The sequence below is a fragment of the Phaethon aethereus genome (assembly GCF_964289735.1).
Source record: "Phaethon aethereus genome assembly, chromosome: 3".
Taxonomy (NCBI): Eukaryota; Metazoa; Chordata; class Aves; order Phaethontiformes; family Phaethontidae; genus Phaethon; species Phaethon aethereus.
The window spans coordinates 60,603,386-60,619,653 of record NC_138576.1 but is presented as its reverse complement, the minus strand read 5'-3'; the positions used below and the strand labels follow the sequence as shown (position 1 = coordinate 60,619,653).

Below are 16,268 nucleotides of genomic sequence, written 5' to 3'. Positions count from 1 at the left end.
CCACAGGTTAGAAGGCAGATGTCAAGTAATGCTCTATTCTTTCAGACAAGAGCCTATCAACAATTAATTTTTCCCAACACAAATACTTTGATTTTATGTTCCTAAGCCACAAAATACCTTACAGACCACTGACCTAACAAGTTCTAAAACTGGAAAGTAAAACGGCTCGTTCTATGAAGGTGCTTGTCTCTGTTTTCACTGACTAGCAAGGCGGTCTACAGGGAGTAACTTAGACCAGGGTACCAAATCTCTAGAAAACTAGAGATAGATAAAGCTGAATCAATCACATGCACAACGTTGAATGACAACGAGGGCTAAAACATTGCAACAGTGACAGAAGCAGCACAAGTTATAATTAGAAAGGTAGCAGCACTGGTTATGCCTGTTTTATTTCTTCTGGCAGAACACAAAGACAACCAAAAAGATTGTTTTCACTGGATCTCCTTTCTCCTCAGCCCTGCTGTCTGTCCCTGGACATTTCAAGATTGCAATGCTCTTATTTCACTGAGGCCTCATTCTCTAGCTTAACTAGTTTAATAGTTATCATTCTCTTGCTGTCAGTGGACATACTCTCATATAAACTAGAGCGGGATGAGACCCTAAAATTGCCATTAATGATGCTTCATTCAAACTATGAGCAGGTAGCTTTTGGTAAGAGTTGCCTATGGAAAAACAAATAATGAAATATTCTAACTCCTGTGGGTTTCTTCATGCTTATATATATATAAGGGCACTTCTTAAAATGCCTACATTACTGCATACAGGTCTTTAGACATTTTCCTAACAGAGAAGTTTCCTAAACCATTGAGCACGAGTGGAATTTTGCTGATGACAAAATGGAGTCCCAGACTTGACTGCCAGGTCTGAAAGGCCCTTGGTAGAAAAAACTGTTTATGTACAGGTTGACCATACCTAGTAAAATACTGTGTAGATATCCTTCTGAACTAATTTTTTTGAAAAAGACACCTTGGAGTTCATTTTATTCACAGGTCTATTTAGCTTTATGAAAAAACATCTCCATGTCTTACCCTTCTGCTGCAGGTTCTTCACACTGCATAAAACAGTTAAAAGAATAGTCTCAAATGCCCCATACAGCAGACAGACTCAGCTTTAACTGAGAAACATTAGAGTCCCCTATGTATTTCTGAACATTACGGTGGTCAGAATACACTTTCTGAGAGTTGGCTGAAACACCACTGATTCTGGCATTCCAACTAATATTGTGTTTTCTCTGTAAATCCCACAAACCCAACATCCTCCCCAGTATTTCCACTAGCAAGGAAGACATGGAGACTGCATTTATGTTTCTAATGCTTTTGACATTACATAACAGCATAAATCCAGCTAAGACTGTTACACAAGTGGTCTTTTTTCAGCAACAACTTCAGCAAAAATGACCTTTGACATGAACCTCCCTCCCCCAGTGCTGAAGAGAAGCTTTATGGAGCAAAAAAAAAAGGTAAAAATGCAGTGCAACATGCAATACCTGTCAGCAGGAACAAGCAACAGTAATTTGCATCTCAGTAGAGCTCACTGATAGTTAGCTTAAAAACCAAGCCCCCTCTCATCCCTGTCTCTCCAGCATTATGCATATCACTATGCCTTCTTCATAAATAACTTATTTTTCCACAAAGAATATTGCCTTACTGTAGTTACTTATGCTTTGTATTGATATACAGCATAGTATTTTGGCTCAGATATTTTTATCAGCATAGTTATGTTGTATTTACAGCATTCATTTGATACCTTGCCAAGCACTCTGGTAACAATGATCTCCAACATATTCTCTCTGACTTTTGGGAATCTTCTCAGCTGTATGTAGCATTAATAATCTGAGCTAGCAATTTTCACATCCTCATGTAACACAGCAGTTTGCAGTTTTGTTTTAATGCACTGAACAGCCTACATAATTTTCAGAAACCTTTAAGAGCAGAAGTAAAGTTGGATATTCCAGGTAAGACCTACTAACATTTATTCACTGGAAAAAGTGCTGTACATATGGCTTAAGCCCTCCTAACACCACCAACTGTTCCAACATGCTAAGTCATCTACAATACCCGTACGCTCTCATCCTTTGAGCAGCCGTTGCTGGCAATCGTTGGGCAAGTACTGACCACCCAGCTCCAGAGGACAGGTGACAGCATCTCAACAGACAGGCAGTCAGCCAGCCATCGGCTGAAATAAGGTCAGCGACCCTGAACCTTAAGGCAGAAATATTCCAGCAGAAACAAACTCAGAGAATTTAGGACCCAGAGATTCAAGAAATACCACTTACCATCCAACCCACGGCATTCATTTTCACACACATACATCATTAGGCTCTATGCCTTTCTTACACCAAGTCACCATAACCTACCTGAGTTTAGCAGCATTATACCAGATGCTCAGTAGCATTAGTAAAAGCAGGAACAGGCTACTTGATTTATGCAGTTAGAGTCGAAATGCCTTCTCTGGTTTTGTGGCATCTAAACATAGTCCATAGCACAGAAGAATTGCTGGCAGTGGCTAACATGGATCATATTCCACGCTTTTCACTTAGCACTTAACAGTAAATATTTATAATGTATTTCATAGACAAGAAAGATTAAACAAACATGGAATGTGAATTGCTGTCACAATTGTAAACTTGTAAATAAAACTCACCTCTGTAATTTTGAACATCACCTTTTTATATGATATTCACTTAAGAATTTCATCCATTATCTTCCAATCATAATTTGGTTTTTAAAATAGGGCATTTCTTTAACAAAAGCAATTGTTTATAAAACTGATTATTAGAGGTTATAATAAAATATGCTGATATTGCAGTTATATTCTGATATGCCCAACGCATTTAAAAGGAGCTTTAAAGAGAACTCACATCTCCAGTACTGTAACATACTAATTAGGCAAAGTAGATTTGCAGCATATTTTGACTGCTTTTTCACCTGACAGTTTCATATACTGCATTTAGGTTGTACTATCATATGACAACCAGGTCTCACTAGCTGATTTTTACAGCCAGCAAAAGCAGATGAAAGAAGATACTGTTTCATAAAACACAACATGCAAAGGAAATAGTGCTTCATATAGAGTACAGCCAGGCAGCAGACATATAGAGAGGTCAGAGAACTAGATGTTTAAATGGCCAACATCATCTGCAGGATAAGACAGGATAATCATACTGCACGCTGTTTGATCTCAACTCAGTACAGAATTGCCCTTCACATGGCAGAGTTAAATCTAACCTTCCTTCACAGGTGCAGTACATGGACTGCTGATGGAAGTAGGCTGTAAATATAATACTCATAGTTTGCATGGCGAGCTGCACATTTGACCTACTACAGTAAACTATACAGAATTTAAATTCAGCTTCTGTAAAATTAGTACATCTGCTTAATAGTACATCTTCATTCAGCATTGTGTCTCTCCATCAATGCTTGCTGGCAAAATTAATCCATTTGAGAAACCCCCTTCTGTGATAAAGCTTACATAAGATGCAACAAAATGCAAACAATTAACAACAAAACCATACAGCAGAGCAGAGCCTGGTAGCACAAGCCATGCCCTATGGAGCTTGCTGCTTTTTAGTTTTCAAGCCATTAGGCAGCTGAAAAATGACATTTCTGGAATCAATGTAAAGTGTCTGCGTCGCTGAGAAACTCTCAGCTAGCAAACTAATTTTCTGTTGATTTTCTGTGAAAAATGGGGCTCAGCATTAACTAAATTATGCTATTGCTCAAATGAAATAAATGTGTATGTAAATGGCAGATAACATGTACATAAAACATTCTTAAGAGCATTCATATTGCCATTTTGCCCACAAATGAACTCTAAGATGTTGTGGGGTTGTTGGTTTTTTTTCAGTGCTCACCTGAAATTCATTCCAACTTCAAAAGCAAACAACCACAAATTTACTTTTTTTAGACATCCTTCCCTTTGCCAGGTATGTTAAGAACTAATTGAAACTGTGCTGGCACCTGGATGGGCACATATGCCTAAATCAGTCAAAGGAAGTATGCCCCAGGTAGTTCCTCTCCCACTGAGAGAGGAAGGGCAGAGCTGAGGGAACCGAACCTCTGCAGGTTGCAGGGGACCTGCCTGCAGCCAGAAATCTGTGCCGCAGCACACAGAAGATGACTGTTCAGTAGGCTGGAGAGAGTCATGGGTCAGGAAAGGTGCCAGACAAAGGGGACAAATATTCTGTGCTGCCCTGCACTGTAATCTTCAAAACCTTGGGAAAAACTGGGGATACAATTGTGTGAAAGGGACTATTTGTAAAATGCAGCATCAAGTAGGGGAAAAATAAGCAGTTGTGGTACAGTTAATCTCCAGGTAGAAAAGCCACAATATGTTAGCTTAAGCACAGATGAGCTTAAGATACTCCAGGCCGAAACTTCACAGTTCATCACACCTTAAACCATGCCAGTAACACTGCCTGGGGGCTCTCTACTGTACGCTAGATCAACAAAATTATGCAGATGAAACAGCCTCCCTCTTCCTTCCTGCCCCTTCCCGTCCTCTCCTTTCTTCCCCTTTCCTTTCTCATGTTCCGCTCTTTCCTTTGTCTTTCTTCTTCTCCCTTTCTTCTTTCCTTTTCCCTTCCCTTTCTTTTTCTTCCTCCTTCCATTTCCTTTCCTTTTCTTCTTTCTCTTTCCATTTGCTTCATTTCTGTTTTTACTTTTCCTTCCATCTCTCCCTTTCCTTTCCTTCCCATTCCCCTGTCCCCTTTCCGCTGACCATTTCCTGGATATTTTTAATCCTGGTCATTTCAGAGATTTCAGTTTACACTCAGGCCTCCCCTCCTTACAGTTAGATATACATACATACAGATATCTATAACATATGTGTATATATTTCCCGGTGCACAATCATAATTACAGTGGATTTCTCCCTGAGGAACTAATACTCTATTCACTGATCTGGAATAGATCACCTGACATTGCTGAGGAATTTCCATTAGCTGAAGCTTCTGGTGTAAACAAGTGGACATACATCTTTTAGAATAGGCTAAGTTAACTTCTCAAAGTCCTTTCTCCAACCTTATTTTCCATTACCCCACCCTTCCAAGTTCAAGGCCAGAGATACATGTGGAAAAGTGGCAAAAAGTTGTCTTTGAAGAAGGCATGAACATTGCCTGATCTGACCCAAAGGACACAAAGTCAGTGGAAGTGAGAGCCTATACTTCCATATAGCACAGGCTCACAAGTAGGTAATGTGCTTGCTACAGCTAACATGCCTATTTCTTCTCCTACACAACTGCTAAATTTACTTGCAAATTTACAGAAGAAAATGTCAAAAGGTGATTACACATTGCAATGAACAGCAACACCCACATTTCTTTTACTACCACTCATAACAAATACGTGTGTGGGAACATGGTATACCAAATTCCTAAAAGTCACAGTAGGGCTGTGGTTGTCCAGAAATTATATCTGATTGTAAGTCCAAAACACATGCAGCGCAACTGTTACATTGTATTTTCTCATCACCTGGCAGAAATTTGAATTACAAAACGTTAAGTTCCTACTATTTATGGAAATCCATACAACTGTCCTCAGGTTCCCTACCAGCAGAACTAAGCTTGCTCACATAGTTTGCAACTAGTAGTCAACGAAGAGTGCCTTATTCTGTCTCTGGAGGGAAAGGCTAAGTCCATGTTGAATGCTCTTGTCCCAAATCTCAGGTAAGTATTACATGTAAGAGCAGAGCAATACTGAAACCTTCTTAAAAAGGCTTCAAAAGACAGCCACCACCTGAGAAAGCCACAGGCACTGCCTAGGAGACATGCTGTTTGGAGCTAGCACTTACAGTTCTCTTGATTCTGGCCTCTAACTCACGAGGTTTTTCCCGTTCTAAAACAAGTGATAATTTTTGTCTGCGGGGGAAAAAGATGAAAAGTCTTTTTGAAAACATAGCTTTGTGAGATTCCTGTCCTAGATGGCAGTCTTGCATGGGTCCACTTCCACCACATCAAAGGCTTCCCAATCCCCTGGTTGTAATCACCAAGTATATGGGCTTTGACACATTTCACTTCATTTGACCACTACAGCCCTCAAGGAGAGAACGGGTTTTCTTTAAGCTTTTAGCTATTCTAATAATTTGTTGGCCATGGCAGAACTGCTGCTTACAGTGGTCTGAACATCTGGAGTATAGTTTTTGGGGGCGGGAGGGTTAGTAGCAAAACCAACCATTTTTGACTCCCTAGAAGCTATCTCTGTAGTTACATTACTATTCCCCCCGTAGGTTGAAAGGTTATCCATTTAAAACAGAGGAGGCTTATGCCTTCTAACAGTTGCTAACATTTCAAGAGAAAATGATGAAGGAGCTTCTGGGAACTATTAGGCTGGAGTGAGGTTATTGGTGGGTAATTTTATAGATACACCGCTCCTTAGAAACTCAGTAGTACCAAAATATCCCTGGAGAGGACAACACTAACATGTCCTACTGTTTATTTCCACGGAAGTACAGAAGAGCCCCAAATTAAAAGCTGAGGGACAGACAAAGCTGAGCAGGGTTACAACATATATGCTTCCCAAAGGGCAAGGTATCTTGTGGATCTATGTCCTTAGTGCTTTGTGTGAGGGACTCGTGAAGAGGATAAATTAATCCTTGTAATCTTCTCCATATATATTGCAATGCAATTCTGTAACTGCATTGAGGAATGCTATTACTTGGGACCTTGATTGTATGAAGAAAATGAAGCAAAAGGAGTCTCATGAAGTTCTACAAAGTGGAATGCAGAGTCCTGCAGTTTGGGATTAATAAACCCATGCATCAGCAGAGGCTGGGGACCAACCAGCTGGAAAGCAGCCTTGCAGAAAAAGAGCTGGGGTCCTGGTACACAAGAAGTTGAACATGAGTCAGCAATGTACCCTCACAGCAAGGTGGCTAACAGTACCTTGGGCTGCATTAAGAAGAGTGATTACAGGTTGAGGGAGGTGATCCTTCCCCTCCTCTATCAGACCTGGTTATGGCCACACCTGGAGTGCTGGGTCCTGTTCTGCACTCCTCAGTACAAGGCAGACATGGACATGCTGAAGCAAGTCCAGCAAAAGACCATAAAGATATCTAAGGGATTGGAGCATCTCTTATATGAGGAAAGGCTGAGAAAGCTGGGACTGGTCAGCCTAGAGAAGAGAGGCTCATGGAAGATCTCACCAATGTGTATAACCAACCTGATGAAAAGGAGTAGAGAAGATAGAGGCAAACTCTTCTCAGTGGTATCTAGTGAAAGTGCAAGAGGCAATGGGCACAAATTAAATGCAAGAAATATTTAAAGAAAAGAAAAAGGTTTTTCACAGTAAGGGTAATTGAACACTGGAACAGGTTGCCCAGAGAGGCCGTACAGTCTCCATCCTTGGAGAGATTCAAAACCTGACTGGACATAGTCCTGAGCATCCTTCTGTCAAAGGGGGAGTTGGACTACAGTCTCCTGATGTCACTGACAACCTCAGCTGTTCTGTGATTCTGTATAAAACTAGGTCAATCTTTATAGAAACTATCTTCTTACCTTAATGCACTATGCAGTGAAAATCTGAAGTACGGAAGGCTAGAGAGAGCTGTGGGAACTTTATTGAAGCACCACCAATCAAACAGCTTTAACTAAGTAAACATACTGCATTCAGGTTACATAAAAACTTTCCTTCGTAGCAAAATGTTAATTAGAAAAGCTCAATTATGGTCTTTGTAAATATCCCTATAAAGACACTTTTAACTATTTCTTAAGCTAAAATAAATAACTTCAAAATCCGCCAACATTACCCTGCATCTAGCATCTAAATAAGAATGAATTATCTATGTTTAAAATGTAAATAAAAAACCTGAACTGCCTAGAAGCTATCTGAATATCCACCCACCTCTATTCACTGGAAACCTGATCTTTAAAAAGTTGCGTGTGGGAAGTCATTCCAATTGAATGCCTTACCACCATGAAAGCAAACTGAACTTGAGGCAATCATTTGCTCTCTAGTTACTGATATCCTCTATAGCAGAACCCCCTGCCTTCCCTAACACATAGATTATACTAAAAATCAGTGCACTGAAGAGTAGCAGAGGAAATGAACAAGGACCTTGGGAAATGCATTATGATTCTGGTTATTATGATAAGTGAATGACTTCCAGGTGTATTTCATACAAGGCAGAAAAATGCGAACAACATTACAGGTTTTCTTCAGAGAAAAACAAAGCTGATAAAAAAAAAAGCTGATTTCATACCAAAAGAGCTACACATTATTGTTGCAAATGTAATGTCTTATTAAAGGTAGTTAGAATTGCTTTTGCATAGCTTAAAGCATGAATTAATGACAAGGAAACAGTCTTTGTACAGAGCTGTATGTTGAACCTGACATAATCTTGAATCTATGGACACTATCAGCCCATTGACCTCCAGCTCTAGCTTTCCTCAGTATGAAAACTATGACATTTTTTTTCTTTTTAATCATAACAATCCTTTAATGACGATTTCTGAGATGCACATGTCAAGCACGCTCAGGTTAACTCCTAAGCTATCCATGTCCAACCACTTAAAATGTAAATGCTTAAAAATAGTCAGAATCTCAAGTTTAAATTTAGTCATTCCAGGTGGCATCCATCCTGTGAGTTAGGTCATGAGTCTTAACTAGTTGCTCAGACACACTTTACAGAACTATTTCTGAGAGAAGTCCACCCCTCTGCCTCTAAGTCCACTTGAACCCTAAGAACGCATCCCTAAACAGAGAGCTTAAAAAGATTATTAACAGTAAGAAGACAAAAATGTTGTTAATTGTTCTCTGTGGCTTTGAAAAGCTCCCCATTAAAGAAAAGTGGTTTTAACTTCCAGGAAAGCACAGCAGCTACAAAACCCAGTAAGACTGAATGAAAGCAAAATTTGCCTCCTTAAGAACAGGTCTTTTTGAAATTTGAAAAGACTAATTGTGGATTTAGAAGCCTAAAGTACAGGCATGTAAATATTTTGAAGTTTTGTTTTTTAAAACAGGCTTTTCATCCTTACTAAATCAGAGCATCTTAGTGAGTAATGCTATCCCATTGCTATTTTGGTACAGCAACAATGAATCACCTCTATTACTTAACACATCCATTCTGAAGAATGCCAGATTACCATGATTTGAACTGGCGTCGGTGTACTGGCACGAGTGCCAGCCAGAATTATATAGCAGTTGGACCACAGACATCAGGACTTTCAGTGCATAAATGGACTCCTGCTGCTCAGTTCCATGTAACTACTTGTGGATGCTCATCACCTAATGGCTTCTTGTTTTTGAAACTCAGCTTAAATAAAATACAGTAGATACCATACTGATAAAGTCCCCTATGTCTCTCTATTCTTGTGGAAAATGTCAACATTGTGAAGGGAAAATGAAAAGCTGTCTTGGAATTTGCTACCAAATTTCAAGTAAAAACAAAAGGTTTTGTTTCAAAAGTTTGCTAGTGTCTCCCAGTAACTCTAGTTCAGGTGTCCTCTCTTCTAAAGCTTAGTGTCTCTAGACTGTCCTCTCCTACCCCATGCCAGACACCCTCACCAAGCTAGCATGGGTGACCCTGTAACGACATGTCATGAGAAATAGGACCCAGCTGAGAAACTGTCCAGAACTTAGAGATAGGAGACATACAAACTACATTTCCTATTATGGGGTTTATGCCTTATTTGATTTCTCACTAAAATACAAAGAATGATTATTTTAATGTTGAAAAATATGAAAAAATATTTCATATTTTTTCCAAGTTTCTGTCAGGGCTCTGGGTGCATGAAGAGGCACTGAAAACTCTTCCCCCTCACTCCCATGGGTTAGGCCGCCTGGGTACAAGGCCAGCTCTGACACTGCACAGCTGTGTAATCCTGGGTAAGACTGTGGTGACAGTGCTGTGTGAGAAAGAGCCAAGAGAAGCCTTGTTAAGCTCCTCCGCCCTTTGCTTGGGAGCTACACTAAAGCTTAGACTGCAAGGACCATAAGTCCTTGGTCCTTGCCTGAGATATGTTACTGGTGCCTGTACCTGGCCACGTACCTCCCTGATCTTGACCCACAGATTTGACTTCCTGGCTTGACCTTGGACCTGGCTCATGACTACAGACTCACCTGGAGAACTGAACTCTTCACTGGACCCTGTTTACTGTCTCTGGACCTGCTCTGCCCTCTTTGTTCAGGTACTGTGGGATTGCTCCTTCATGGGTGATGCCACTGTCCTGCCTGCCTTACTGTTGAGGAGTAAGGCTCAGGTCTGTTGTGGAGCAGCTCACTCTTGCTTCTCCCTAAAAGTGTCAAATTCAGTTGTCAACCAAAAAAAAAAAAAAAAAAAAAATCAGGTAACTTTTCAGGCAGCACTTGATGAAAGGTGAGTGGTTCTGTCTACCAATGTTCCTATTAATTCAGCCCAAAAAATTTTAGGAGTGTATGGTATGTTCATATGTGTAAGTATAATCACACACAGAATCAGAGAATCATTAAGGTTGGAAAAGACCTTTAAGATCATCAAGTCCAACCATCAACCCAACACCACCATGCCCACTAAACCATGTCCTAAAGTGCCACATCTACATGTCTTTTGAATACTTCCAGTGATGGTGACTATGAAGCTGAGACCAGTCCCTCAGTAATTATCATGGCCTTCCTAGAGCTTTGGAATTCATAGTTTATTTGCCATCTCTCTCAGTGATGGTCCACGAAAGATAGAGAGCAAAAAGTGTTTCAAGGTTACAAGTAACACTACCTGTCCTGGGTTTGAACATTTTTTTGTGGCAGGTTCAGGATAGTCTTATCACTGTGTCCATACGTGTATTTTTAATTCCTTCCTTATGTGAGCCAAAAGGCCTGCACCAGTAGTTCTTGGCAGCAAGCTGCAGACCAAATAACCTCCCTCTCCTGCTTCTTCATCCAAGAACTGGTGCCTTTTTAAAAGGCACCCTCCTGGAAGGCAACAACTGTCTTAGACTACAGACTTCCATAGTACAATCAGTCTGGTTAAAAAAAAAAAAAAACACCACCACCAAAACTTAAAACCATTTCAACAACAGCAGTGGAGTAAGCTCTTCACATTTCTGCATTATCTTTCACCCTGGGAACCCAAAGCTGCTTACATATTATACAAGGCAAGTTTCACTGAACGATTGTGAACTAGTTATCCACTCTGCACAATGGTAAACCAAGGCCATGAGAGGCTCCAGGGACTCGTCTAAGAACATGCTACTGGAAAATAACAGAAAACTTGACGTACGTAGGACTTATGATATCCTCAAAGATGGTACAGTTACTCCAACAATTTTATTTTGTTTCTTTTGGACAACCAAAGCAGGAGTTACACAGTAACACATCAACCAATCCTGCCAGTATTCTTCATAATTCAGATGATAGTATTATTTTTTTAAATAGTTGCTCATGTTTTGGTAATTTTTTTTATTATTTAACATTGTCTCTTTTGGAAGTTGAAAAATATAATACACTGAGATTAAAAAAGGTCCTTTCTCTCCTAAATAAGGACCCAGTAGGAATGTGTTGTGGGACAGGAAGATAATCTTCAAGTGCCACAACAGTTTTAGCTTCTGCGATTTTGCAAGACATAGTAGCAAAGAATGCTGCTGCTGTGGAAGGGTTTTTTCCGGGTCTTCTTGCTCTGAGAAGCTTGACATGTTTGCCCCTGCCATCTATACCTCCTGGCAGGTATTTCAATTGCTAAATTTCACAGTAGGGCTCATCAAGACAGAACCCCCAACATGCTACACAACAAGTAAGAATGAATTTATGTAAGGCCTGTACTCACGCAGAAGTGGTCTGCATATCATGCCAGCTTTTGCTGAAATTCTGCTTTAGCTCGTTCATCAGACTTATGCCAAGCTTTTGTTTAATTTCAATCAGGTGCTTTTCTTTGGCTGCTAGCACTTGCCGCAAAGTTGAAATTTCATCCTCTAGCTGAGAGACACAGAGGGAGGAGAAAGGAGAAAGGTGTTAGCCTATTCCCACAGAACAATAAACACATACGATGTTAACAGATTAAATAAATCTCACATAAACTTACATTTTTTGTAGGTGACTAGAGAGACAGAGTTTCAAGTGTTTGTGGAGATCACAATCATAGAATCACAGAATGGTTTGGGTTGGAAGGGACCTTAAAGATCATCTGGTTCCAACCCCCCCTGCCATGGGCAGAGACACCTTGCAGTAGAGCAGTTTGCTCAAAGCCCCATCCAACCTGGCCTTGAACACTTCCAGGGCATCCACAGGTCCTCTGAGCAAAAAGACATGTCCAGAACAGAGCTGACACTATATCAAATTAAAGTCTTGAACTACGCCACCTGTGTGCACTATCATACACATGCATTTGATAAGAGAGAGAGTTCTCCAGCAAGGAAGTGACTATTGAGTGACTTGACCAAGATCTGCCTTAGAGCATTAGGAGTCTCCAACATCAGCTTTCCATTCACTAGTAGAATGGGAATGGGCAGAATAAGAGAAGACTGGATAATTCAGGCAGATCTCTCTCTTTGAATCCACAGGCTTTTACCTTCATATTTGCAGCTGCTCAGTCTTCCACTCATGAAAAAGATAGATACAAATTCTTACGAGCAGGCTAAAAAAAAATTTAAAAAAATCACATGATAACATATGACTTGTGAGTATTGTAAAAATTGTCACGAGTTTTATCTACATATTTTAGGCCCTACGTATTTCAAAATAGTAAAATAAAAATATATAGCAGATAGACTGTTAACACAAGTGAACAGGTCCTACCCAAAACATAGAATCATTCAGAAGACACAGCAGATTAGTCTTTTCAGAGCTCCTAGCCATTAACCAAACTGTGCAACGTTGTAAAGACACCATTCAGCCCAACAGAGGCATACAATTCTCCCTGCAGTGGATATTATTTGAAACATTAAACCAAGCCAGTGTTTTAGCAAGGCAAGGACCAGAACACTTGACTGAGAGGAGGAGGGACCACTGAATCAGCCGGCCGCTGGCTCAGGATCCCCCTCCTTGAGCAGCGCTCCTGCGAGCAGGGTTTGCATTCTTCATCCGGAAGCCTCCTAAGCCAACTATACAAGCAGCACTCGGAGGTACTGAAGCTAACAAGGGCTAGTGACACCAGAGCAGCTGCCTTTCACTTCAGGTTTGTAAGTTCCCTTACCAACCGTGTTCCTTCCTCCATATGTTAATAGGATAACATATGGTAATGTATCTGATTACCATATGTTAAGTTCCCTGGCACCACAGTCTCCCTGTGATTTAACTCCATAGGCTGCAGGGAATGAGGCAAGCACCGACAGAATGAGCTGCTGACCTCCAGGGCTATATTTAGGATGTCAATACCAGCATTATTTTTATTTTACACACTCATGCATTCTACTTCCCTGTAAAACTGGCTGCAAGCTCATTGCTCTTGAAAAGTCTCACCCTCGAATCCCCCAGCTATCAGCTTCTCTTTTGTCACTACCTGCTATTTAAATTATTCAAGCAGCTCAGCAATTAAGCAGCAAGACTATGAACATGAGGCAAAATCATGACCTCAGTGAAGGAGGTACCAGTATTCACCAACGACTGTGGTGCCAACACTTCGCCAGTAGAATACATAACAATCCAAAATTGCTTTATTCCTTCCCATGTCCTTTCTGCTCCATTATATTCCTAACCTGCAAACGAAACGTTGTAAAGAGGCAGCATGAGTTTCTCTTCTGAGAGGATAACTGGTTAAATGCTTACAGAAAGAAGAAATCACACATGTCAGCATTCCTCAGGAGACAGTTCAGAGCTCCCGTTAGTTGTTTCCCACCCACAGCAAACTCCTTAGTGAAGAAGTCTGACTGAGTAACACTGCTAAAGAACTTAACTTAAACCAATACCAGTATGCTTACATGTACTTAAACATTAATGCTTTCCATATGGGTTAGCACCAGGTTGATCATTAAGTACCTGGATATGTAAACATTCAAGGGCTTCTATTAAAATTACTTTCCATCTGTTCCATTGAATAGACACCTAAAGCTGTAAAGCCCTAAGCAAGCATTAGCCATGTGCTCAATGGCATTAAGTATGAACAACATTTTTGACTGTATTAAAAATAAAAAACTATTCTTCTTTAGAGATCAGAGTCTGGTTTTGATTTGACAAAATCCTCCTCAAGTTCCATCATTTTAAAATAATGGAAGATACAAAGACTCCCTCAAGCGCTCAGGTATCAGTGATTGAAAACTGTGAAGTAGGCAGAAAGGATTAGGGACTTATAGCGGGATCTTAAAAAACATTTGAGCACATTACATACCTAACTCCCATGGAAGTCAGGCATCACCTGTTTAGGCATTTTTGAAAAGTCCACTGTTATAAATGCAGAATCCACTACGAAACTAGGATTTAAGTCAAGAGAAATGTAAGCTTCTAGTCCTCACATTCCCTTTCTTTCTAAGTGCAACAGAGTCAGAAGAACAGAGATGCATCACATAGGGACAAAGTTTCCTTTTTCCTTTTTGTAGGCTTAGAAATCAGAGTTAATAGCTGTTTTTTCTTTCCTCTATTATTGAGTGGGACACGTGCAAAAGCAGGGAGAGGAGCTGACCACCCAAGACATTACAATTCCCATGATTAGCTGACATGAGTAGCATGGAAATCACACAAAGGTGAGACCCCAGGAAAAAATCCACAACTACAGATAGATCTCTCTGAAATCTGGGACTGCCTAATAATATGGAAGAAGGACAGTGAAGTCCAGGTAAGTCCAGCACACAAACACAAAACAGTATTTCCCTTGTTTTGCCTTTTTTTATTATTTTAGGGTAAATTGTATGCTTTAGAGGGTTGAACATCCTTTTAAGATGGTGGCATGCCTGAAAAAAAACAACGCAGTAATTCTCTAACATATAATCTTCCCATTTTTTCCAGTAAACACTCACAAAACAGCTCATAAAAAAACCCCACAGAAAGTACTTAATCAGTAAAATGGAGCATTTTGGATAAACTACTATTAATAAAAAATGATGTCAGTTGGTATTATCTATATTCTGACGCATACACAATACTATGTAAAACGTGGAGGTGGAAAGATGCAGTTACTGGTTGGAATAGTACTGATGAATGGATTGAATGGTAAGCTGAAAAGTAAATTGAGTATTTATTATGCATGTTTTAAGGATCGAGGTAGTATGCAATTAAGATACTAAGGGACAGTATACAGACAGGTAAGCAGAATACAACAGAAAACAGAAGTCAGCATAGTTAAATGCATACTTCCAAGTTAGATTAAGCACCCTTTTTCCCTACCACTACACCAAAATGTGTAGTGCCCTTGCTTGGCTGTTTGCACAGCCCTCTTGACCAGGGGGACCCGAACTAGGTAAAAGCCATCACAGAAAACACAAGGGCTAATTTTAAGCCAGATCAGTTCCTAGATCAAGCATGAAGAGGTGCCCAAGTCCCTGTGTGGGCACAGCACAGGGGGCAGGAACAAGTGGCTGGAGACAGAGAGGAGAAGGTGGCAGTGCTCAATTAAAGCGGCACACCCACTGAAGTCGTGGTTTGTGATATGTACCACAGGCATATATCACTATTGAAAGGAAGTCAGACATGGCTGTTTAGGAGTGAGAGCCACCTAAGGGACAGGCTTTGTCAGGTACTGTTTAAAGAAATAAAACATGACCAACACCAGCAGCGTGATAATATGCTGACATAAACTTTAGAAGGAGCAGGCAACTACAGCAAAGCCAGCAAAGAAGCCGAGGCCATGGACCCCTAGCAGGGAGAGTGCTGTCCCAAGGAACTCCCACTGGCCCCTGTGAGCTGGTACACCCATCTCTGGTTGCACCACCACAGCTCACCCTTGCACAGCTGCGTCACACTAGCTCGCGGCACCTCCTAGTCATGCTGCCAAAACCGGCCAGGAGGCATGCAGGTGAAAATAGTAGGGGCAGAAAGTTTGAAAGGGCAGTGCCACAAACCCTCTCACATTGTGGAACCATGGCTCAGAAATACCCTGGATCCTCAAGGCAGGCTCACACACTTCACCACCAGAGGTACCACTGCAACAGCCAGGCTGTAGCATGCACCTGCCTGCGCTAGAACTGAAACATCAACTCTCTGCGTAGCTACATCCTGTAAAAAAAGCTGGAAAACAAGTAATGGACAAAAAACATAATAAGGAAGGACCAACTATATATCACTGGCAGGAAGAACAATTTGAGACAGCCAGCATGGCTTCTCCAAGGGCAAGTCCTGCCTGACCAACCTCTCTACACCAATGCACACAGCATGGGCAACAAACAGGAGGAGTTGGAAGACACCGTGTGGCTAGAAAGCTATGACCTGGCTGCC

General features: G+C 40.8%; 1 protein-coding gene across 2 annotated transcripts in view; it reads right to left on the bottom strand.

Moving 5' to 3' along the window:
- Positions 1 to 16,268, bottom strand: part of TPD52L1 (TPD52 like 1) — a gene marked incomplete at its 3' end in the record, with an annotated part of 59,700 nt that overhangs the window by 18,780 nt on the left and 24,652 nt on the right. For both annotated transcript variants that reach the window (XM_081998264.1, XM_081998265.1), the window contains one exon: positions 11,734 to 11,882. In XM_081998264.1, the coding sequence (XP_081854390.1) occupies positions 11,734 to 11,882 (149 nt within the window). The remainder of the gene's footprint in view (positions 1 to 11,733; positions 11,883 to 16,268) is intronic.